This window comes from Heliangelus exortis, chromosome 1 (assembly GCF_036169615.1).
Source record: "Heliangelus exortis chromosome 1, bHelExo1.hap1, whole genome shotgun sequence".
NCBI lineage: Eukaryota > Metazoa > Chordata > Aves > Apodiformes > Trochilidae > Heliangelus > Heliangelus exortis.
The window spans coordinates 60,130,740-60,155,478 of NC_092422.1; the positions used below are offsets into that span (position 1 = coordinate 60,130,740).

Consider the following 24,739-nt stretch of genomic DNA (forward strand, 5'->3'; position numbering starts at 1 on the left):
GTGTGATTCATTATATGACAAACATATGCCCTGTACATGTTTAGGAGCTCCAGCATACTGCTTCACAGGGCCCTAATTCAACCATAAAATCATAGAATGGTTTGGAAGGGACCTTAAAGATATCTAGTTTCAACTCCCCTGCCATGCCAGGGACACCTCCCACCAGACCAGGTTGCTCCAAGCCCCATCCAGCCTGGTCTTGAACACTTCCAGGGAGGGGGCAGCCACAACTTCCCTTGCACCCTGCCTCACCACTCTCACAGTGAAGAGTTTCTTCCTAATGCCCAGCCTAAATCTACCCTCTTCCAGCTTAAAACCATTACCTCTTGCCCTACTGCTACATGCCCTTGTGAAAAGTCCCTCTCCATCTTTCTTGTAGGCTCCTTTCAGGTACTAGAAGGATGCTACAGGCTGTTCCTGAAGAACTATTAATATTTCAGAACTGTCAGTAATCTCACATGTTTTAGATTCAAATGACACCAACGTTCTCGGGAAAAAGCAAAGGCTTGGACACCAAGCCCTCCTCCTCGAGCTGTTTTGCAGTGCTGACACTGACACCTGGCTAGATCTACCCCTCAGTTTGCAGGCACACGTCCCCATCCTGCACTGCTTGGCTTCTTCTCCTGCTGTGAGGGACCCAGGAACCCCAACCACAGCAGCGTTTGGTGCTGCAGCAGCAGCACAGGGTCAGGCCAAGGCACCCAGCAGCCAAGAAGAAGGGGTGAGGAGGGCTGCCTACCACCTTCCTTCCCAGAGGAATAGCCCAGCCCCCATCCCAGAAAACTGCTCCCAAAGGAGAGGCATTCCTATAAAAAAGGAAGGAGAGAGAAACTTCATACTGGGGTAAGGTGTAAAAGGCTGTAAAGGGAAACCTGGCAGATAACCCGTACAGAAATTCTCACAGGACAGCCTCAGGACACTGGCAGCTCGAGTACATTTTGGCCCAGGATTAGAAAAATATGGTACTTGAACTGAGAAAGCAGCTTTCAGGGAACTGTTCCTTGAGGGCTGATATTATTTAATACATGCGGATTAATATGTATGTAAAATGAAACACAAAGGCACCAGAACAAAGAGCTGGAGAGAGAATATATGGGAGGGCATTGCAAAGCCATGGAGGATGGCAAGCTATATTTAGCAGACATGAAAGAAACCTCTTGTCTTTCTTGTGGACTCTGGATACTCTGAAAGTATTTGCTAAGGACAGGCATCTAAGTGTCGCCAGGGAGAGCACGTGGAAAAAGCCAGAGGTTTCCAGTTTAAAAAAAATGAAAGAACTTTTTCTCTTTGTTCTCGATTGCTCTTTGCCCTCCTGTCATGTCATTATTTTTTATTTACAGTGCCGTGGCCTTCTGTCATGGAGCACGCAGTAAATATGACAAATAAGGCTGCCTGGCAGCACACTGAAAAATCACAAAGTAGGTTAGGAAGGAGCAAGGTTTAGTTTGAATAAGAACCATCTTAAGCCATTAGCAAATAAGAGAGTAGTTCTGTCTTTAGCTACAAGTTGTCCCCCTGCTCTAGGAGTATCATCTATTTACCTTTTTTCTAATCTTCAATACACTGCCATAAATCCCCTGATTTGCTCTTTCCTCCACTTGGATTTTATTTCTCAAGACCAATCCCTGTTTCACATATTTCTTGTCTTTAACCGAAAGAGGCTTAGGAAAGGATCAAAACACCTGGCTGTATGCTGGGACAGACAAACCTATCCCTACTCCCAGCCCACAAAGGGCCTCATTCCCATCATGGATGTATATATAAATAAACAAAACAACAATACAGCAATAGAGATAGTACCCACTCTTATGAACATGCTTTAAAAAGCGGCTTTCTTTTCCTGAACAAGATCTGTTCTTCCTCACTCATAGTTCTGTATAAAAGAAAGTCTCATAATTCTTCCATCTATAGTCATATAATATACACATGCTATTAGAAATCCATCTAGGAAATCAATTCAGAATTAATACTATAGATACCAAGCACATGTATCAGCTTTGCAAGTTAACACATTCCTAGAACAAGTATTCTATGATATAGTATCTCTGATATCTCGTGTCAAATAATCTCAGTAGGTTAGAATTATACATTTTGCCACAATAACTTTTAACAAAGATGCTTAGTTATAACAATAGGGTAAATCCCCCAAATATGAATACATCCTTCTGAAATTGCTAACACATGTAATTAAAGTGTAGTAACACAAAACCTTTTAAATTACAAAGCAGTCCAATCTGATGCACAACCACCACCTAAAAAAAAAAAAAAAAAAAAAAAAATCTAAAAATACAACCAGGGAGCAGGCATTAGGAGGTAGGAAGTACTTCCTCCCTACTTAGGCTTTTGTTAGCATTTATACTAGGATCCTTTTCTGAGGAGCTTGAAGTGGCTGCTTTCACACCAAGCACACTTAAAAAACTTTGCATTTTCACTCTTTTGTGTGTGTCTGTGCTTACTCAGATTACAAACAATCGTTTAACCTCCAAGCTCCAGAGACTGCTTGAAAACTCGCTGTTAATTTTTCCAAAGCACACAGCATCAGGAAGGTAACCCTGGACGTTAAATGGCTTTCCGATTTTTGGTCACCCTTCCTGATTAAGGTCAGGCTAAGTGGTCCTGCTGCATTCTTTTGTCTAAAGTCCTTTCCTTTCCACAACAAAGAACCCCCCCGTGAAGAAAGCCAGAGCCCAGGAGCAGCCCCAGCCCCTCCAGCCACCAAGAGCCCCAAGAAGCAGCACAACCCACTGCGCCCAGGTGACCCAACGCTGACTTCGTATCAGACGGAGCAAAGTTGTCAGGCTATGCCAAGTTACAGATTTGCAAGTGCTGGCTGTCAGAAGCAACCACCAGCTAACATTTGCCCCTTCCCAGAGCTAGGAAAGGTAGCCACGCTATCAGCAAACCCCACAAGGTCACCCTATGCCTCCTGTTAACCCCGCTTTTGGGTTTTTTCCCGTAGCGCTTCTGGATGCGGGTGTTCTGCGGTGATTTTTTTTCTCAGCAGTGCTTTGCATTTTTGTTCTGCTGGAACCACGACAGCAAGCAGCCTGTTTGAAAAGGACTGGGTGCCCCGGCAGTACCCCTCAACTCACAACTCACCTCAGCTTCTCTTCATGCGACCCGGGCAGTCCCACGCTATCAGGGCGATCCCGTCTCCTCCTGTACAGACCCGACTGTGACAGCTCTTTCAGCTGCAAGGCCGTCATATTTCTCTACCTGGAGGGTTGGTTTTTTGTTTTGTTTTTTTTTTTTTTAAGCCAGGGGGAGGTGGTGGTTGGAGGGGGGGGTGGGGAGGGGAACGTTTTGTCTTTGGGTTGGGCTTCTTGCTTCCCCTCTCCCGCCTCTTCCAGATGTTGCTGCCGAGGAGCGCGCCTGCCAAGATGCCTGGAGAGCAGAGGCTGCGAGGCAACACCTGCGCCCGCCCCAGCCACCAACCTCTGCGGGCAGGGCAGGCAGGAGGCCGCTGCTCGGCTTCCTGTTTCTCCTCCGAGGTACACACCCTCCCGAAGGGCACCACATTTCCTTCTATCACTCGAGCACACCTCAGGGATGGATGTCAGCGGAGAGCTGACCGGATTCCCTCCGGCTTTCTGCGCGCTCCCGGGCTGGAGCGACCGGAGTGACTCTGCCCCGCTGCAATCAGCGAAAAATCTCCCAGGGCTGCTCTGAGCTATGAATTATGTGATATATAATTTATGACAGAAAGGCGGTGATTTGCACTGTGGAGCTATGTGCGAGCAAACTCTGACAGGGAGATTAATGCAGCAAAGTCTGCCGCGAAGTAACTTCAGTAAAAATGCACCGGGCTCCTCAGACATTGCTCTTTCCCAAGCATCCTGAAAAATCAGAAGAAAACCCCGATGTATTTTTCTTCCTACTCTCAGCTATCAAAACATAACCACCGCAGCTCTTTGTCACACGCTGCAGTGATGGAGTGTCCTGTGTAATTGTAAAACAGGAATGAAAGTGCAGGTTTCCTGTGAGACAGGAAGGTGACTAGCAGGGATTTGCAAACCCTTGCGTCTCATCTCACTTAGTAATTTTTCAGTAAAAAAACCTTTTAATTTCAACTTGAAAGGAGGCTTCCAAAAAGCTTGCCATTCTAAAAAAATATTCTTACGATTTCTTTGACATTATCCTTGACGCATATAAACAGAAACGTAATTCAGAGTTTTTATCTCTAGGTTGAGAGTTGGGGGAGGGGGGATATATTTTTAAAAAATGACCTTTTTAAAAGAAAAGACAAGAAATCTAACAATTTGCAAGAGCTGTTTATGATCAGAAACAAATTCTATGTGGTACGAATATCACAGTTCATTATCAAAGTATTTTGTAGAGGAATACTTACAAGAGAGCACTTTTGAATGGAAAAAAGTGTAACACTTGTAATACTGTCTGTGTTATCAGACACCAGTTTCATCAGGATTACCAGACTTAACACAAATGAAGTATTGTATGTAATACTAGCAGCATACTTCACCCTGGAATGTCATCAACATATAATATAAAAGCATCACACAATGGAAAAATAACAGAAATTACTTTGGAAAAGAAATCACATAACATGCCAAATAGATACGGTTGGACAAATGCAAGTGATTTATATGATATTGCGCACACTGAAATGTCAACAAGAGCTACATATCTGAGCTTCAGTCCTCAGAAAATAAAAGAAAGAATGGTCATGATATTTGCCTAAACATGCTGCATTCCAGTTTCAAACCAAGTATTTAAAACTGTTTCTCAATACACAGTAGGATAAGCTTAAACACAATTAAATGCCAATTCCCTGCAGTCAATCAGGGATTCAATGAAAAGTTAATGCTGCTACAAGCAGAGGTTAAGGACAGCAGATGACAGATGCTCACAGCACATTGGCTTTCAGACATTACCAACAGTTTTGAATGTACTTTAAATATCAGTGTACTGATGATTTATCTTGGTCCAAACACTGTTTTAGAAAATAACAATATAAAAAGTGAAGACAGAAGAGATTTTTTTGCTGTCAAGAGCTCTTTGTAAACCAATGAGACTGAACTATTACCTACAGATTTGTTAATGAGATTTTTATTCACTGCAGGAGCAGTCTATTTGGTGTATACTGAATACTTTTGTATTAATCATGACATGAGTCTATCAAAAATTAAAGGACAACTCATCACCCACTTTGCTGCAAGCTACGTGAGTGTGAAGCACGTAGCATTAAAGTTCATGTTTATCTGCACAGACAGCTGCTGTGCTTGGACGGCCTACGGGACAATGGCTTTTACTAAAATGTACTTCAAAACCACAGCTGCACCAAAGAGGTATTATTAAAATTTAAAATCAAGGCCTCCAAGCAGTGCACATAAATTGAAGAAATACGAGAAATCCAGACACAAAAATGAGTTTGTTATAGAGAACAAATCCACCTCAATATAAGGGAGGGAAAGATGGTTAGTTTTTTTAAAGAGACCTGGGAGTCAGCTCTGCAACATCATTATTACACAGGCTTCTTCAGCAAACTCCAGCAGCAGTCAAAGCTGATTTAGAAAAGACTTTCTTGGAGGACTTGAGAACAAGCCAAAAGCTTTCTACAAGAAATCCAAACTGGACTCCTTTTTTGCCCTGTGGGATCTTCTACTAATCCTGACAAGATACAAGGCCTCAAATATGGTATTACTCAAACAACTGAACCTTAAGTTCTGAATATCAAATGTATGGTGTACGGGCATTTTCTGGAGAAGCACTGGAGAATGAAAATTACATTTCTCCAACTCATTAAAGGTTGCCAGAAAACAACTCAGACAGACCTTGCTCTGCAGGAAGAGGAATTTGCCCAGTGAGTGCCTCCTGCTCCCCACACCCTCTTTCACCTTCCAGCCCCTATCTGATGTTTATAATTCCTTTTTTAAAAGAGATTACATTCTTCTTGCATGGGATGGGGCCACTTGGACCTTTCACATTCCGTGAGGATTTTTGAGGACTGGCCAAGTTACCATGGCTTTTCTTATTACCGCTAACTCTCAGTCTTCTTTTACATCCTGTTCTTTGAAGGTTCTCTCTTCATTTTCCAGTATGTGCTTCTTCACCCATGCAACCAGCCCTCCTCCATCCCTCAGAGAAAGCTAACATTGCTACTGCAATCTGATGGATAAGTATGGTATTACCAGTATTTCCTTAGAGGAAAATAATGTCCAGTAAAAGGTGGAACCTACAAAGGTACTATGCAGTCCTTCATCCATCCCAAGCACAAGGCTCACACCTGAATTTTCATTTCAGTCCTGCAAAGCATTTATCTTGCTATACCAGGCCTCTCTTGAATTTCTGTGAAAGTACTGCTGTTCCAGTGACTGTGGGTATTCAGCAGAACTTTGCAATTTAAAAATCTTTAGAGACAGATGGGTCATGTCTGGGTACTTTTTACTTTGCTCAAACGGATGTGAATAGTAATCCATGATGCTGGAAACCATGTCATTGCATTTAGGAATAATAAAACCCACCAGATACTTCAAAGTCAGTATATTTCTTCATAATTCTGTATTTACAGTGAATGCATGTTAATTACAGAAGCCAGAAAAGACAAAGTTTTAGCCTTCTCATTCCACACTGAGAAGCCTTTATCAACATGACCGACCATTTTTGCTACTTCAGTGGCATGATCTTGTTTTGGTTTGTTTTGAAACTTTGAAGAAACCATAAATTAAACTAAATTTAGTTGAAGATTTTCAAAGTGACAGAAAATTCTGGTTTTCAGGGCAGCATAAATGGTCAAAAAATAATTGGAAGAGCATTATTAAGAACACTATAGGAGTGAACCTGGCATGCACATGGTTAAAAAGTGGCTGCTATGAGGGAGTACATTTCTCCATTCCCCATGCCTTGCTTATCACTGGGATGAGTCTCTCCAGAGGAATGTGTCCAAGAGTGTTGACTTTCTGCTATTCCTTGCAAGGTCTGGAAGAATAACACTCCTTAAAGCCAAGGAAAAGGCTTGAGTATCAGCAGGAATGCACAGGACTCAGGTAGCCAAGAAGGCCAATGGCATCCTGGCCTGTATCAGGAACAGCGTGGCCAGCAGGTCCAAGGAAGTGATTCTGCCCCTGTACTCAGCCCTGGTGAGGCCACACCTCGAGTCCTGTGTCCAGTTCTGGGCCCCTCAGTTCAGGAAGGAGATTGAGGTCCTGGAGCAGGTCCAAAGGAGGGCAACCAGGCTGGTGAAGGGACTCGAGCACAGATCCTATGAGGAGAGGCTGAGGGAGCTGGGGCTGTTCAGCCTGGAGAAGAGGAGGCTCAGGGGAGACCTCATCACTCTCTACAACTCCCTGAAAGGAGGGGGTAGCCAGGGGGGGGTTGGTCTCTTTTCCCAGGCAACTCTCAGCAAGACAAGAGGGCACGGTCTCAAGTTGTGCCGGGGGAGGTTTAGGTTGGACATTAGAAAGAATTTCTTTACGGAGAGGGTGATCAAGCATTGGAATGGGCTGCCCAGGGAAGTGGTGGATTCTCCATCCCTGGAGATATTTAAAAAGAGACTGGATGTGGCACTCAGTGCCATGGTCTGGTAACTGCAGCGGTAGTGGATCAAGGGTTGGACTTGATGATCTCTGAGGTCCCCTCCAACCCAGCCAATTCTATGATTCTATGACTCGATAGAGCAAGTGAAGGAAGGTGAACAAAACCCTGCCAGCAGTTTTGCAAGAACCCCTGAAGCAGTTAACTGATGTGCCAAGCAGAAATGAAGGTTTACACCTCTCTGAATTAGGCTGCTGTGGCAAATACCCACGAATGGGTCTGAGTGTCAAGGAACAGCCTACTGTGCAAGCAGTGATAAATGAGTGGAGATAAAACAAGCCACGGATCAAAGGATGTGAACCTTGAAAAAAATTTCCAAAGCTTCACTGAAGCTCTAGCTGTTGATTCAAGGAGTTAAGTTAACTAATTACATCTTTCCTTCCTTGTCTATTGTGACTCCAACATCTGTTTTGATGTTTCTTGCCCTGTTCCACCCAGCAGTCAACCAGTCCTGAAACATGGATGTTTAATCCATGGAATAGGCTAAATCCTGAGGCACTTAAGGATTGTGTGGACACTGCAAAGCAGTATGATGGATTCATGTCCATGTTCCAGCTGACCAAGCACATTTGCTGCAATTTCATGGCATCTACTGAGTTTTTTTTAAACTTCTGTAGATACACATCCCTGCCATACAATATAAAGTAAAAAAAATACAGAATGATGTGTTAAGTACCCTTCAGAGTGGCACAGCACTCAACCCACCGAAGTTCTTTCAGATTTGAGGAGAAGTAGGGAAGGCAGAGGGGCAGTTCCAGTGGGCATAGGAATCCCTCCTCACCCTTGTGGTACCAAAGGCATCTCCACCTCCACCCTAGGTGGCCCATAACGTTTAGGTGAGGCAAGGCAGAGGTCTCTGCTTCCATCCCAACAACAATAAAAAATAAAAATAGAAATAAAAATAGAAATAAAAATAGAAATAGAAATAAAAATAAAAATAAAAATAAAAGCAAGCATGGAAAAAAATCTTCTGTCTATATGAATGTGAAGCAAGGCCTTTTGGATGCTTCCTCCAAGCTCTCTGCAGGCACTGCCCCATGAATTCCTAAAATACAGAAGAAAAAAACGCCACAAAAACAGACACAAAAAAGCCCAACCCATACAAAACCAAACAAAAACCAAACACACACCCCCCAAAACAAACAAACAAACAAACAAAAAACAACAAAAAAACCAACTACCCCACAAACCTCCTAAGGCACATTTTTCTCCAGCAATTGAAATCCTGCTTTGGCTGAGCTTTACAACACCTCCCTCTACTGGGAATATGCTGCCTTACTTCTCAGTGCCTGTATTTCTCTCTGCAGCCAGAGGGAGGTATGAATTAACCTACATCTGCTTTAATAATTTAGACTGGGGCTAAGCTGAGAGCAGAGATGAATGACAGAGCAGTGGCTGAACTTGCAGGCTGGCATTATAGCTGGAAATTCATGTGGTTAATCGGTGGATAATCAACACATGAGTAGCTGTGCTAAGAAGAAACAAGGCATCAGTTTTGGAATTCAGTTTGTACATGAGACCCTCTAAAAAAAAGTAAAAAGCTAGCAAGCACTTGAAGCTTTAAGATGGGTAAAATTACTCATAGGGACCCTGAATTATATGGGATAAGCAGCTTAAGAGAGCAAAGAAAAAGTACCACACTGAAGTGATGGGAGGAAGGAGGGTTTAATGCCAGCAAATTCAGAGTTCAGACTAGCATAGAACATGTGGAAAAATATAAAGAATTCCCAATTTCTTTTCTAGATACAGGACCTTCCCTTCCAAATACTTTTTGCTGTCTTGGAACTGCAAGTCTCCTTCCAAAAGCAGTTTTCAAACCCTGTCAGAAATCTACTTTTTACATTTCAGCATTTAGTTTATGATGCATGAGGATACTAACTAAGTCTGCAAAAAAAGACTGAAAAAAGCTATCTTTAAAGAAATTAACTTTTTAACTTAAGAAGTTATTAAAGTAAAAAGTAATTAACTTTTAACTTAAGAAGTTGCCCCCTACTACTGTAAATATATGCAGAATGTTTACTGTAATGAGATACAATGCCTTTGGAAATGAGGGTTAAAAGCCCCTGGTGCCAGCTGGCTTACTGAGTGATTTTAAAAGTTACCCAGTAGACACTACAAAAGACTGAGGAAGCCTCCAAGAAAAATACAAAAGCAGAAGCAGAACCTCAAAATCACTGCCAAAAGAAGCAAACTGCCCATAGAGCTGCTGTCTCAAGCATCCCAGGGAATTACTTGCTCTGATGTCTGGGTTTGTGCCCTGAAAGCCAGCAGCCCTTCCAGAGCTGTAGAAGGTCTGAGGCGTTCCAGATGGGCAATTGCTGGGAAGTGGTTTTGCGTTAATGGGAGGTTTCAAAACAGGCTCCAAGATGACCTTGTCTTTCACTGAAGGAATGGGAACACTGGGAATTCTTCAGATTTCCCCAAAACACCATTCACCAAGGTTTAATAACAAAAACACAGCGGCCTATAAACTGCTTCCTCTGTTGGCTGTCCAGCAATGACTCTGCTGGCCCCTTTGCTTTCCATCTCACAAATACTTTTCAAATTACTAATGCTACATTACACATAGAGAAAGAAAAGCCTCTCCTCAAGGTTCTGCATTCTTTACACTGAAATGAAATTAAACTGCCAAGGAGAAAAGGAAGCACACTCCCCTTGCAAAGGGTGACCCTGACAACACACCCATGCTTGAAGGCTCCATCACCTCATGGCACACGATCAAGCACAATGGCCAAGACAGAAGGTGACACTACTTTATGGTTGAAGGTGCTGGGTTTTTAGAAGGACAACACACCTTTGAGCTCCTGAGAGGGTATTCAGAAACTCTGAATGCTGCTGGCTGTAAGAAGAACTGAATGGTGAGGGATGGTCCATTTACCATCCCAGAAGAAGCAACCACTCTGGGCTGCACTTCTGTGAACATCCCATAGAGCCACCTCACATAGCCTGTATTGCTCAAAAAACAAGGATGGGGAAACACATTACAAAGGAAAGGGGAGAGGTGGAAACCAAGGATGGGGAAACCCATTACAAAGGAAAGGGGAGCGGTGACAGTGGGGGCACAGCAACTACAAATTTGAGATAGCAAGGGAGAACAGATACACTGAAAAGTGTTCCTATACTCTGACCAGCACTTTCAAGTAAGGTTGAAAACAGTGCTTTCCTAGAGATTTTATCCTTTAAAAGATCAGAGATTAGCAGTTTGGTGGTTTCTAGTGTAAGAATGAACATCCTCTCTAAAATATAATATACAGAGTAGATCATGTGTTTAGAAAATGAAAGCCAAACACATGTAAACACTTAATAAACCAGAGGTAAGGTGCAATTTTCAGCAACTCAAAAAAAAATCTTAGTTTTCCCGTATGTATGTTTTGGCTCCAAAGCTATTAAAACTTGCAATCCACATCCATGCAGAAAAATCCATACTGTAAAGGAACACCACAGTGCAAAAGAAACAAAACTAATTCAACCTGAAAATTCAGACTACCGTAAAGCAGAAATACCACCCTCCTCCCTTTATCAATGCAAAAATGACTTTTGGATTCAGCACAAAAAAATAAAACACGATCTTACATGGACTTTTTATAATATTTTAAAGCACATGAAGAAAATATTTAAGTTACTTAAATTAGAGCAAAAGCTTTAAACCAAAAGAGCACAGCTGCCCTACCATAGAAGGTTTGCTCCGCTGGAAAAGTGACTGACTTCTCAATATGAAGACCTCTTCAAATAATTTCAGAAGTTATAAAAAAACTATGCCTTCCAGTAATATTAATCTTCTGGGTTCAATTTCAATTACAATTTTGAGTTTATCACCGTGTCCTCCTGTCAGTCACTGCCAATTATCCCATTGCTCAAAAAACACCCATCAGCAACAGGGTACCTTCAAACCAACCATAAATCCTGTGTTCTGGCTGGGGACAAAATAGTGTCCCTAAAAACACTACAGATGAATAACAGACAAAAAAACCACTGGGAATACCAGGATACCTCCACATATTTCAAGAACAGTGAAGGACTTTTCTCAAAGCTCTGTTAATAGTGCCACTTTCTTTTAGTAGTTACAAAACTCAGCAAGCAAAACTATTATCCATCCTCCTCATAATTCTATTTATCGCAGTTTCCACATGTGGCTCCAGCTCATAAGAATTTACCCACAAATGCCAAAAAGATCACATAATTTGTTGCCAGGCACAAGGTGCACTCAGGCAAACACGAGACCCTCAGCCCAAGCAACCATGTAGATACTTACTGGCAGGTTGCAGCCTTGCTGACAGTAGGTTCACAATGAGCAGCCTTTCCCATATATAGTTTTACATCAAACACTCACTGTTTGCATGTTTTCCCTGTGGTTATAACTGGTAGTTGTGATAAAATATTTTTTAAAAAACAAGCAAACCAGACAGTGACTTAGCAAACCACTTCCTTTTTTCACCCTGTAAAAAATGTATGCTGTAAAGAGGAGGAGAAATTCATCCAAGTTCACAGTTTGGTTCCACAAACAGTGTAACACCAATCTTCTACCCCAAAATTGCTATGGAGAGTAAAGGAAGCAAATCCTCCACCCCATAAGAATGGGTATAGCTGTAGTTCTAACATCAGCATTTTTAAAATGACAAAAATACAAAAATGTGGACAGGAAAGAGCTAGAAACTAGATCTACTTCTTGGGATCACTGAGGCGTTGTATGTCCAGATACTCCAGGCACTGAAGATGATTGTAACAACTTCAGTCCCTTGGGAGGCACACCTTGATTTGGGGCTTTTTACAGTATTATTTGGAGGACAAAGAGAAAAGGAACTGGTAACAACTCTGCACATAACCTCAGACATCTCAACAAGCATGAGAGGGTCCCAGGTCCTCACCTGGGAGGAGGAACCCCTGGAGTCACTGGTGAGCAGTGACCACCACACCAGTCCATGCTACCCCACTGCAACCACCTCTGTCAATGCCACAGAGAGTGGGAAGATTGGCTCTCCCCACCCTCTCATCTGCTGAGAACCAAGGAATACCCTCTGCTTTTCTTCTTTTCTGAGATGAAAGCAGCCAGTCACTCCCCATCTCCTAGAAGACTTCTGACAGCCTCAGCACTGGGCAAGAACTAACTGGGAACAGAAAATAACCTTCACCTCCAAGAGCAGGTCAGGACGACCTGAACAACCTGCATGACCTCAGAGCTGAGTTGTGTCTCTCTTCTGTGGACAGAGGCATAAACTCAGTTTTCCTAAAGCAGTCTGAAATTTGCACACCTTTTCAAAGGTCAAAGGCAACCCTTTGAAGGTTAAAGCAGTGATCACAAATATCTAACCCTCCTAACATTATTTAACTTCTCAGTCACAGCTGGGGTTGAAAAGTAGCAAGCTTGTAGAGTTTATAAAGGAATTAAAGAATATGGCTATTTTTTTGTCTCTCAGGAGGGTATTTATTACTTTGTTTACAGATGAGACCACTATTAACATTCCTGTCTTTTTCAGCCTAGCATTTGTTTTAGTGAACGGAACTTAAAATATCACATGAAAAGAACATGGCTATTTTTTTGTCTCTCAGAAGGGTATTTATTACTTTGTTTACAGGCAAGACCTCTATTAGCATTCCTGTCTTTTTCAGCCTAGCATTTGTTTTAGTGAACGGAACTTAAAACATCACATGAAAACATAACTACTTGCCCTCCATGCTCCAAAGCTGTGAAACCAAGCAGCATCAGGCCCAGATCCATGTTCCACAGCAGCCTTTAACCAAGGAACTGTTGTGCTGCTCTGAGATAACAGCATTTATGCTGGTGTTTGACAGTGACCCTAAAGGCAATGTAGAAATCTCTCTTTGGGTAATTAAAACCGTCCCTAATGCACTGTAGTGTATTTATCTGCAAAATTTGTATCTTGGTGAAGCCTGGTGCACAATACCTTGCCTTCGTACAAGATTTTTGCTAGAAAATGCACATGCATCTGGTTAATCCTTCTTACCTGCTTTCACCACACACACCAAATAATTCTATTCTGTACCAACAGAGCCTCGCTTTGCTTTCCCATCTCCACCATGTTTGTCTACATCCTCCTTCTTACTCCTTCTATTTCTGCTCAGGCCACTTAACTTTATCACTAACCCTTTTCTGTGGACAAATTAACAATCTAAGTTATCTTTCAAAGCTGCTGTTTCCCATACCACCACATAGTGCTTCCTCATTTGAACTTCTTATCTCATCCTGCAAAGGCCCTTCAAGTACAAAAACAGCAGCTAAGTTGTATTAACCTTATCACTAGACAGCTACTAACCTAGGAGAAAGAATGCACTACAGCTTTGTCTCTCAAAATAATGTGGCAAGTGTCAAGGTAAGAGCAGTTTGTTCTCAAGGCTGAAGAAAATCACAATAAAACAGTTGCCATACAGAATGAGGAGAGGCTTCGCTTAGTCTTGCAATGCATATTATTTCTTACGTTGCTCATATGCCAGCAGTTCCACTTTTCTAGGAAACCACGGACATTTTAGTGATTCATAATGACTGTAAAAGCTCTGAGTCCTTAAGGAGAATGCCAATAAGCATCTTTTAAAAGGGAACTAGAAAAACAAGCATTAACTCTTCGATTAACACTTTCTAAAGCACATCTGAGTAATTTATTAACCAGTCCGGCCTGGCCAAACTATGTTTTTCAGTTTTGTTCAATTGTTAGACCCATTGTATCACTAACCTGTTTTCCAAAACAGGTGTGAAAACTTGTGAACCAAATCCCAGCTGAGGAGAGCAGGGCAAGGCCAGCAGGCAGTCTGCAGTCATCCAGGCCAGGTGTTAAGGGGAAGGGCAGCACAGAGCCACATGAACAGCTCTAGACAAAGTCACACAAGCCAGCCAAGCCCATCAGCTTGGTCCTAGTGCCAGGACTTCCAGCACCGGTGGAAGATGAGATTGGCAGCTGCAGCTCTGCAGTGATGATGAGGTATCGAGGTATAGGAGAGGGTTAGAGCTGGGCTAGACATGAAATTAGACCAGTGTCGTCAAACAAAGGTTGACCATAGGAAGGAACCATTGCTTCACAACAATATTTCCTGTATTATTTTACTTTGCTCCTCTTGCAAACCACCCTGAACCAGAAGAGCAGCACACAGGTATAGACACTTCTCCAGGGCTGCTCCAGGATGCTGTGCTCAGCTGCTCCTGGCAATGGTTTATGTCCTTTTAAAACCCTGATTCAGTAAGTTTGGGTAACCTTCTGCAAGTAGATCTTTTGACATCCTCATTGCCAGGAGCTGGCGAAGAAGCCAGCCAGCCACACCCTGGAGCTGTCTCTCTCACCACCCTGTGAGATCACCGTACCAGAAGCAAAATAAGAGAAGGAAACACATACTCATGCTCAGCTGTTCCTGTTTGCTGTGACTGTATACACAAGACATCTGAGCTCAATGCCACCAAAAGGGCAAGGTCTAGTTCCTGTTACTCTCCTTCCACTGCTCTTCCTTCCTCCACCACCACGCTCCTTCCTCCCTCTCACCTCCACCCCAGCCACAAGGAGCAGCATCCTCCTTGAGACCATTTCTTTTGCTCACAGAGCCTTCTCCCAGCTGAGGCAGACGACTGGGTATTGGGACATAGATTAGTGGCCTTAAGTTGCATCAAGGGAGTCTTAGAATTCGTTAGGAAAAAAATATTCACCAAAAGGGCTGTCAGGCACTGGAAATAGGCTGCCTAGGGTGGAGTCACCATCCCTGGAAGTATTTAAAACACATGTAGATGTGGTGCTTAGGGACATAGTTTAGTGGTGGACTTGGCAGTGCTGGGTTAACAGTTGGACTTGATCCTAAAGAAAGTTGTTTTCCATCCTAAATGATTCTGTTGTTCTATGCATGCAGCTGCTGCTGCAAAGCAAAGCACTGGTGAGCACCACACTCAGTGCAGGGGAGAAGAGGCAACTCTCTATTTCGGCAAAAGGGAGATGTTCTGAGAGAAGGTGTGGGACCTGCAAAGGGATGACTGTCACGGGACGGGCAGACACATCTCCTCCATCCAGGTCTGCAGCAGGACCGACCCCGCAGGCTGGAGAGGAGGGAGGAAAGCAGGGGGCAGCGGCACTGGGCCAGGATGGCACCGGCAGGGAGGGGCACTTCGTGAGAACTCATTTTATTGTCCTTTCAGGACGTTGTGACTTCAGCCCTCTCAAGGCTTTGTCTCTTGTCCTCCCGGCGAACAGTTACCTCAAACCCTCGACTCACGTCTTGGCCCAGAGATCGGCCACAGATCTGAGCCACCGCGCCTCGCATCCCTCACGCCGAGCGCTCCCCGCAGCTCCTGCAGCCGCCGCCCCCAAGCCGTTCCCCCCCACGACGGCATCCGAGCCGCACGACAACCCACAGGCCCTGCCTGCTCCTCCCCCGCCGTCCCGGGCCACGGGCCCCAGCGGCCCAGGTCCCGATCCTGGTCCCGGCAGGCTGCAGTCGGCAGGAGGAGCCGGAGAGCCGCGATCCTTCACCAGCAAGAGCCTCCCCTTCACAACCCGCTCCTCCCAGCCCCGAAAGGTCCTTCCTACCGCCCTCCTGCCAGCCCCAGCCCTGCCCGCCGCTCTCCCCTCAAAACCCCACAGATTGGGAAGGCACAGCCTTACCAAAGCTTTCCTTCGCAAGGAGAAGAAGAAAAAACAAAAAAGTCCCCGGGGTTTCCCTTTGCTGTCCTTCCTTTCAGCGTCATCCAAGCTGCCGTTCGAAGCAGCTAACTCTAGGTCACTGAAGGCTAACAGCAATTTCACTTGAATTGAAGCTGGATCTCTGAACCTGCATGATTCAGGTTCAAGCACGGTGTCAAAATTGCAGCCGATCAAGTTAAGAAGAAATTTTGACACTGGAATGGTTTGCCCAGACAGGTGGTACAAGTCTCATCCCTGGAAACATTCAAGGCCAGGCTGGAAACAGGGCTCTCAGCAACTTGGTCTTGTTGAAGACAAATGCCAAAGAGGCACTGACCAGATCCTAACCCCAGTATCCTCATGGCCAGGAAGGGAAGACACCATCCCAGCTGTTCTCACTGGCCTCCTCTGTGCTTCTCGGGATGGGGTTAAGGCAAAGAGCAAGGCTACATATTGCCCAGCATGGCTGGATGGTTCCTTGCATTCTGCATCCCAACAAATGGGAAGACATATACCCTGTCACATGCAGACAGAACAGCAGTGAGCACGTCTCATCTCCAACCAACACAGAAACATCAAGGACACATCCGGGATGGGTCCCATTTCAGGACCTCTGACTTCACCTACCTGCCCCGCTGTACCTTTCTGACAAAAGAGCAGATGGAAGGAGGAAATGCTGTTCCAGAGAAATATGTGATCATAATTCCTGGGTAGAGCTATTGTATTCTTCCTGTTTCACTTACAGAGACTCCAGACTCATTAGCTCACAACCAAAATAAATTTGCAATCCACAGATGAAATCATGTTCCTCGATTTCAGCAAAGCAGCACGCACCAGCTAGGGCTGCTGCACTCTTTCCAATCTCCTTCAAGTTCTTTGGCTTTAACAAGGCCTCTCTGTTATCCTTCTCTGGCAGGATGATGGCTCTCAGGCTTTTTCAGTAATGAGTACACAGTCTTTTAAAAAAAATCTAGGTCGTCCCTCCTTCATATTTCACACATAATGTTTCCAGAACACAATCTGTTTTTCTATACAAGCAGATCATAAGAAATACCAATTAATTTCAATACGTCCTCCAAATGGCCCAGCCTATGACCATATGAATTCTGCTTTACAAGTACAACTCTCAGCTCTTACTTTGTGAAATTTCAACTTCTTCATTGTTGACCTCCAACCTGACAAGATCATTTTGAATTCATCTCCTGCCCCCAACAAGTTTTCTCCAAGTAAAGGACACATGCAAACTTCATAAGCCAACTTGCAGCTCCAGCATCTGGGTCACTGAATGCAAGTTGGAAAGGAAAAATTCCTGAAAGTTGCCATCAGGAAGGTCCTGAATTCCTGGTCAAATGCTTCTTTTCAAGAAGCTGCCCATTTCCCTTCTGGCACTTCCACCTAGACTATTTTTTCCAAACTGCCATGCACTTAAACAAGGCCAAAAGAAGTGAAAACTAGCACGGAGTCCAAACAAACCCATCTTTCAAGGGGTCAGTGAAGGAATGGGAGGTGGTAGCAGCAGCACTTCTGGGAATGGTCTAGGACAGCAACAAACCAGTGGCAAAAACAGACTGGTGGATACACAGAAGAAGAGAAGCTGCAAGGCTTGTGTTCCAGTGAAATTAATCACCATGGCTCTAATTCCAGAGCCTCTGTCTCTTGTTTGCTTATGAAATTTTATGTGGGACAGCACCAGCAGATGCACCTCATTTATTCCCTCCTTTCTGCTTGTGAAGCATGCTCATCTGTCACAGCTGGAATACTGGCTGCTTTGAAACAACCTCTTCTTAGAAATCCTCATTGCTTTTTTAATGCTATAATATTCAGTAAATGCTTATATATTGACAGTTAGTTGCATTCATGCCTTGGTAGGGATCAAATTTAGGCTGACTGAGCTTTAATTCTCCAGCGGCCTATTTTTGCCACCATTTTCAAATATAAATACTGCATTTACCCTTCTGCATGTCTTCTGGGGCATCTTAAATGACCTCTGAAAAAGCATTGCTAATGAGCATTACAGCAGTCTCTGAACCATACAGTACTACTGCTGGCACCATGCGCATAGTATTAAGCCAAACTATTCAAGAAATTGTATTTCACCCTGTTTGACATTAATGTTAAGAAGAATATTCTTCTTCAGCATTATTACTGCAAATTATTATCCTTAAGGATTAAACATGAACAGTGACAGCCAGGGAAAATAAACAAAATGCAAACTGGAAGGTTATGCCTGTGGAATGATACAAAGGACCAAAAGACAAATCTCCTCTGAGAAATTATATACACTTTTCAGTCTGGTTCTGGCTCCATTCACCACTAGGGTTTCACTAATGATCATCCCTGTCCCTGGGGTTACTTGAAAAGGGGAAGTGAGATAAGGCCCAACTCGTCATTCTTACAGTAGCTCCAGCTCTTTGAACAGCCCTCAGCAGCTGCACTCTGACTAACACCATCGGTAGCTGCTTTCCTCCCAAATTCACTGGCAGGAGACCAGGGATCTCCCTCCCAGGCGATCTGCCACAGACCCAGGGCCAGCTGGCCACTGCTGGCTGTCCTGCCTCCCTCTGAGCCCCTGTCTCCCTCCAAGCCCTGCTGCGAGCCAGCGCTTGCTCCTCTGATTCAAGAAATGCTTCTGCTTCCAACAGGATCCTTTTTTCTCCCTACAGTCTCACACAGCAGGAGTTGGGGGTATAAATGATTTCTTTTCCCCTCTCCTCCCTGTGATACCAAATGATTTTTCCTTACCAGTGTCTCACCGGGGCACTGCAAGGGTTTGTTCCATGCCTCAGCCTTTGCAAGACAATGGTAGCATCTCAGCTGGTGAAGAAAACCATCACACCCACAGCAGCAGGGGACACTTACTCTGTCTTTGAATCTCACAGCCACCTCATGGTTCTCTGGGTGAAAGATCAGCCCAAGGTTAACACCTGTCCAGACTTGCCCACCTGGTCAGCTCTGGACCATGGAGCAGAAGAGAGCTGGGGCATAAGCACCTGCCCCAACTTGAGTGAAACTCAGAAAAACCTCCTTGCTGCAAAGGCTGGATTTCTTTCTGGGCTCAATGCCCAGATTAAGAAGCTGCACAGAATTACGTTATATGTGGCAACCCTCCATGCAGCTATGAATTTCGGGGTTGCTGATCGACTGCAGCATTTTTAAAAAAGTCAATAAAAAGGTTCACATTTAATAACACCACTAGAGAAATAAATTTAGGCAGCAGCAGAGGGAAAAACAAGTTATTACATATCAAACCAGAGAAGATGAGCTCAGTGAAGCAGCTTCATTGTTTGGAAGGGAAAATACAGTGAGTCACACTTTAAAATTTCAAGTGTTCTCAATACAATCTCTCACAAGACTGAAAAGTACTTTCAGGACTCAGAAAGAGAGTGCAGGCTCTATGATTCAAGTATCCCACCTACATATAATAGTTTTGATTACCGGACTTTAGTCACATTATTAACTGGGTCCCCATTTTTTTATAAATCTGTGTTTCCACATGAAGATGCCTTGAAGTTTTTCATTACATACTGGTTGTCATATTTGCATCTTCCAGAAGCAAGAGAAATTATTACCACATATGTGTAACACTGACAACTTCTTTCCTCAACAGTCACCCTCCTATCTCACCCACCATGCTGCTTTCCTCTCCTTGTCCTCTTCCCACCCTACACTGGGAGACAGAGAAAACGAAAAACCTGCTTAAGAATTCATCTTCTCCAAGCAGAAGGACTTCCTAACCAAGTGGAAATACAAGCAACATTGCTTTCTGAAAGGCCATAATAGCCTGAAATACTTTTATTCACAGGACAGCCCTTTCTAGTCCACATGTCTGTCTTGCATGTCAGTGCAAGAACCCTCAAGAACACCTCCACCCCTTAAGGTCAACAGTGCTGAGGTCATGCATCTGAAGAAGTCATCCCAGCATCTCATAGAGCTCCCCTTCCTTCATTCAGGCAGACTGCCTGTCCCTTCCCACCCTCCCTTCCTTCCTCACCAACCTCCTCTTCTCACCCACTGCCTTATCCAGGGACTTGCTTTCTTTATCAGTGCTTTTACAGTAGCACAGCAGGAACTGCTGCATCACAAGCAGCAGAAGAGAGGCTGGAGTCTGTGCTGTATGTTTTAGCCAGCAAGGACCAAAAGGATACCCTTCAGGACATAAATAAAAAAAAATAAATTCTCTGTAATCATTCACCATTTAAGTATTGTTTTGACCTTACCAGCATAAAGCTTTAGCGTAAATGCTGTTGGCAACTGCTAAGAGTCCATGTTTGGAGAAAGTCAATACACATATTGCACATATTTTAAACCTCTTGGAATAAATTCTGCTTTATGTGACAGCAGCTACACAATAACTTTCCAATAACTTTTCCAAGTGAGGACTATAATCTCATGCTTCTTTTTCCCCCCCTGAAAAATGAGAACACCTTACATCAAAGCAGGGCAGTCATGTCATCAGGACAACCTAAGGTACTACTCCATTCTGTAGGTGTAACAAAAGCAATCATTAAAGGGAAAAAAAAATACTTTCATTTAAAATCAAGTTCAACCACCCCACTGCTTAGTACTGACTAATAAAATTAATTAATGTAGTCATTTACTATCAACAGTGTTTTGTTTGTTTTTTATCTTTTGTTTTTTTTTGCAATTCCACCTGTGTAATATTAAACACACTGTGACCCCAGCACTGTTTTACTCTTGCATTTTTACCTGATTTAGCTTATTTTAAGTAGGACAAAGGAGGTGTCAAGGCAGGGACCCTTTCCCAGATAACTGACCCCTTTCCATACCACAGACCTCTGCTAGGTGCTCCCCTTTGCTGTGTATGGGTCTGACTGTAGTGTCTGACAGTAAACCCATAAACTATTTGCCCTCAAGCTCTCCTGTAGGACAGGGAGGTGGGTGCAGGGCTCCCATGGCAGCTGTGGAGCTGGAATAGAGGCAACACAACTTATCAAAGGTCCAGAAGCAGGAAAGGGTGTAGCACAGGGAACCAACCCCCGCTCTTGAGCTTGGATCCTCACCTCAGACCACCTAAGCCTGGTCAGTTTTGTTTTGTTTTGTTTCCTTCTTTCTTTTCTACTAAAAAGCCTCTCTGCTAGAGCCTATGACCAGGCTCCCTAGCAGAGAGGCTTTTTAGTAGAAAAGAAAGAAGGAAACAAAACAAAACAAAACAAAACAAAACCACAAAAACAGAATAGTTCAACTCAACAAAAAATAAGGACTTCAGGGCTCTCAAGCTCATGAGCAAAGCACTCAGTAGCTGCACTGTCCCACCTCAGCTGGATTTGCTGGGCTGGGGGGGTTCTGGTATTTAAGACCCAGCTCTGAAAGTGCTATGCAGGGGGTGTCCATTTGTGTGTCACACTCCTTTTACCCTAATCCTTTGTCTAAGCATTGACACCAGGAGGTGCAAAAGGGAGGGAATTGCTTCCCCAGTGCCAGCTGCCTTCCTGGGTGCCCTGGCAGGGGCTATTTTCACGAGCCCATCTTCATGACTCCAGAAGGGTGACACTGCAGGCTCACCCAAACTTGTCAGGCAGCTGCTGGCAGCAGCACTCTGCTTCCATCGGGGAGGCCATCCTCCAAAACACCTTGGCAAGCTCCTACTTCTTCATTTACAGAGAGGGCAGGGAAGCACCATTCCAAGAGAAAAGGAGCGGCAGGATGGGAGGAACCTGAGCCCAGAGGCACTGCAGGGCGGGCCAACAGGGATGCTGCCCAAGTCACCTCATGAGCTCCGTGTTTTCTGCTCCTTGCCAGCCCTGCAAATTTTGACACACACACACACACACACACACACACGACCCCCACCTCAATCACCCCACTACCCAAATGTGCTCCTTTCCCTTCAGTAAATTGAGCATCAGATAGCAGGCGTTTCAACTTTAGGAGAAGTTCTTCAGGCAGCTCTTTTGCCTGCACAGTGAAACCAACCAGATCCCATTCAAATCCAAAGGAAGGGATCATGTGGATGGACTTCAATTGCACTGGAGAGGCAGGATGCTCTCTCTTCAGCCAGATGGGGTGGCATTCATCATGCAGGATTCATTTTCATTACACAATGTCTACAAGTTGGGAGGAGGCTGTATTTGCTGAGGGATGAATTTAGCAGAGCCACAATCAGCAGGCAAATTAAGGGGAAAAAAAGAAAGAAGCAATATTCCATCTGCAAGTGCAGTGTTCTCCAAACTGTTTTAATTATGTACTTTTATCACTAAAAACTTTTAAGTATGCATTCTCACTATATGGGTATTTTTTATTTATAAATTATGTGTGTAAATTACTGAAGTCCTAATATTTTCTTGCCCCCCAATGCATCATCCAGTGCATGCACCTTGCTTTGGAGATGGTTGTGCCACGTAACATGGTGATAGAAATAGGATTCATATCAACAACTAGCAGACAATTACTGAAACCCAAGCACTCAGTCTGATGCCAGCTTAAGAAATTTACAGACAAATGATGAAGAAGTTAGGAAATTAAGACCAGAACAGGGTAGCAGGAGGTTGTGCCTTTTTGCATGCCTTCTATAACCTTTTTTATTTCACCTCGTCTTCTCCAAAAGGAAGAAGTCCTTTTTCCTAGGGAAGTTGTCCCCACACAGCCCCTCCACAGCTTGCTCTTCTTGGTGGGGACTAAAATAAACATCAAGTTCTACCCACCTGCAGCTACACCTCCTCAAGAGAGCCATCACAACCAAAAATGCTGTTTGCAGATTCTGCTGGGACAAGGTTAGTCAACAAAATTTAAAGGTATATGAGCAACAAGCCAGAGGGCAGGTGTATTTGTTCACACATCGAGACTGCAGTGGTTGAAGAGCTGTTCCAATATGACTTGGTTAAACCAGGATAACCATCCTTGTTTGGATTTGTTAGGTTTAACTTTAAGGATGATCCCTTCCACAACACACCACTAATTTAAGAGGGATTACAGATGCAAAAACTGCCATCTGTCCCCTGGTACCAGCCCATCATGCAGTCTTTTATGCCAGTATCACCATCAAATACCCCAGGGCAACTTTCAAGTAGCATGAATCTCAGCTATGAAAAAGAAAACAAAAAGAAACATAACCAAAAGAAAAAGAGCACAAGGCCTCTTTGGAGTAATAGGGTGTTGTCTTTCTCAGAAATTTTTTCCCTTAAAAGTAATTTTTACAGCCTCTCCAGGCACACACCCTTCATGAAAGAACATGAAGAAGGAGCATTCACAGGGATCCTAGAAACTATCTAAATATGTCTTACATGAAGGGTGTTATGGATGTAAGTGATCAAGTTCAGATAAAGAATTACTCTCACTCTGTACCCTTAATAAGCAGTTAAAAACTGAGGTCTAAAGTCAGTACTAATTTGCAGTGGTTTTTTGGTACATCATTCATGCTTCTTCTGACAACAGGCATTCCCATTTCTCTTTCCTTCTACTTCTAACTCCTATAAAAATAGTAAGTCATGAAGTTCAATAGTACATTAAGTATTCAGGATATAAATAATATTAGCATTAACATCATGCCTGAGGTAAGGTACAGGTGACTATTATTCATGTGGAAAATAGGGCAAATGTAAAAGATAAAGGGCAGTACCAAAACACACGTTAGAATTATGTTTGTTTGGTTTTTTCCTTAATTCATTCTCTTACGGTAAGTTACACATTTATAATGATAGGAATAGATGAGGAAAACATAACCCCTCAAAGGAAATGGGCTTTAACACAGGACTTCCATAAACACTCAAATTTTATGAAGAAATCATTTGAAAACATTGCTGCTGTACAGCTCAAAAAGACCTGGTGTGCTTCTTTCAAAGTAACCGTCACCACTCTTAATCTCAAGATTTAGCAGAAGAAACCGAAATCCCTGCATGTTGCCTAACAAAAAGTAAACACCAATTCTGTGCACTACAGTAACAGAAAGAAGTTACTTACAGATTATACTTCCTTGCTTTCTAACTAATACAGAGCTGCAAGGATGCCAAGTTATTTTGAACACAGCCCATAAAAGATTTCATTCAGGGCAGCACAGAAATGCCAGTCCAAATAATATATATATACATATTTTACCACCATTTTTCAAAGAAATGCCTATGACATATAATTATGAAGAGAGTACCAAATTAATTTTTAAAAAGTTATTTTGCTCATCTAGCAGACACATTTTTTGGTAGCTCTGATCTGCTACTGAAAAATAAGGCATCAGTCCAAAATAAAGAGTAAGCCTAGGGGAAAAAAAATCATAAAGCTCTTTGAACAATACTCAAAAATTTTTCCACTCATTCTTTTGACAGAAAGAAAAAGAGGAAGAAAAGCATTGTCATCTGAAACCACACATGGAAAAACAATTTGAGTTCCCTTAAGTTAAGGGAGAAAAATAATGCAGAGGAAGTTTTTATTAAACACACAAAAACCCCAAGGACAAACCCACACTCATCAGGAAGCTCTGCTGTGGGTGCCCACCTCCCTGCAGCATCTCTGTATGCCCCATTCCCTGCCTTGTCCCAGGTACCCCATGGCTGGGGGGGAGTTCCAACCCTGCCATGCTGCAACCTATGAGCTGGGGAAACTGGGGGAAAAATGGAGGCTTTTTGTCA

The 24,739-nt window shown here is 43.5% G+C and overlaps 1 protein-coding gene across 6 annotated transcripts in view; it reads right to left on the reverse strand.

Annotated features, from left to right (window-relative positions):
* LIMS1 (LIM zinc finger domain containing 1) overlaps positions 1-24,739 on the reverse strand; it is a 77,266-nt gene that overhangs the window by 34,120 nt on the left and 18,407 nt on the right. The window contains exon 1 of one of the 6 annotated variants that reach the window (XM_071744581.1): positions 13,515-13,538. The exons of 3 other annotated variants lie outside the window; for them this stretch is intronic. Coding sequence is in view for 2 of the 3 variants with exons in the window: in XM_071744546.1 (XP_071600647.1) it covers positions 3,100-3,206 (107 nt within the window). In the remaining variant the exon portion in view is untranslated. Of the gene's footprint in view, positions 1-3,099; positions 3,432-13,514; positions 13,539-24,739 lie in introns of those variants that run through there. 2 more of the 6 variants (XM_071744546.1, XM_071744556.1) reach the window with 2 other exon arrangements.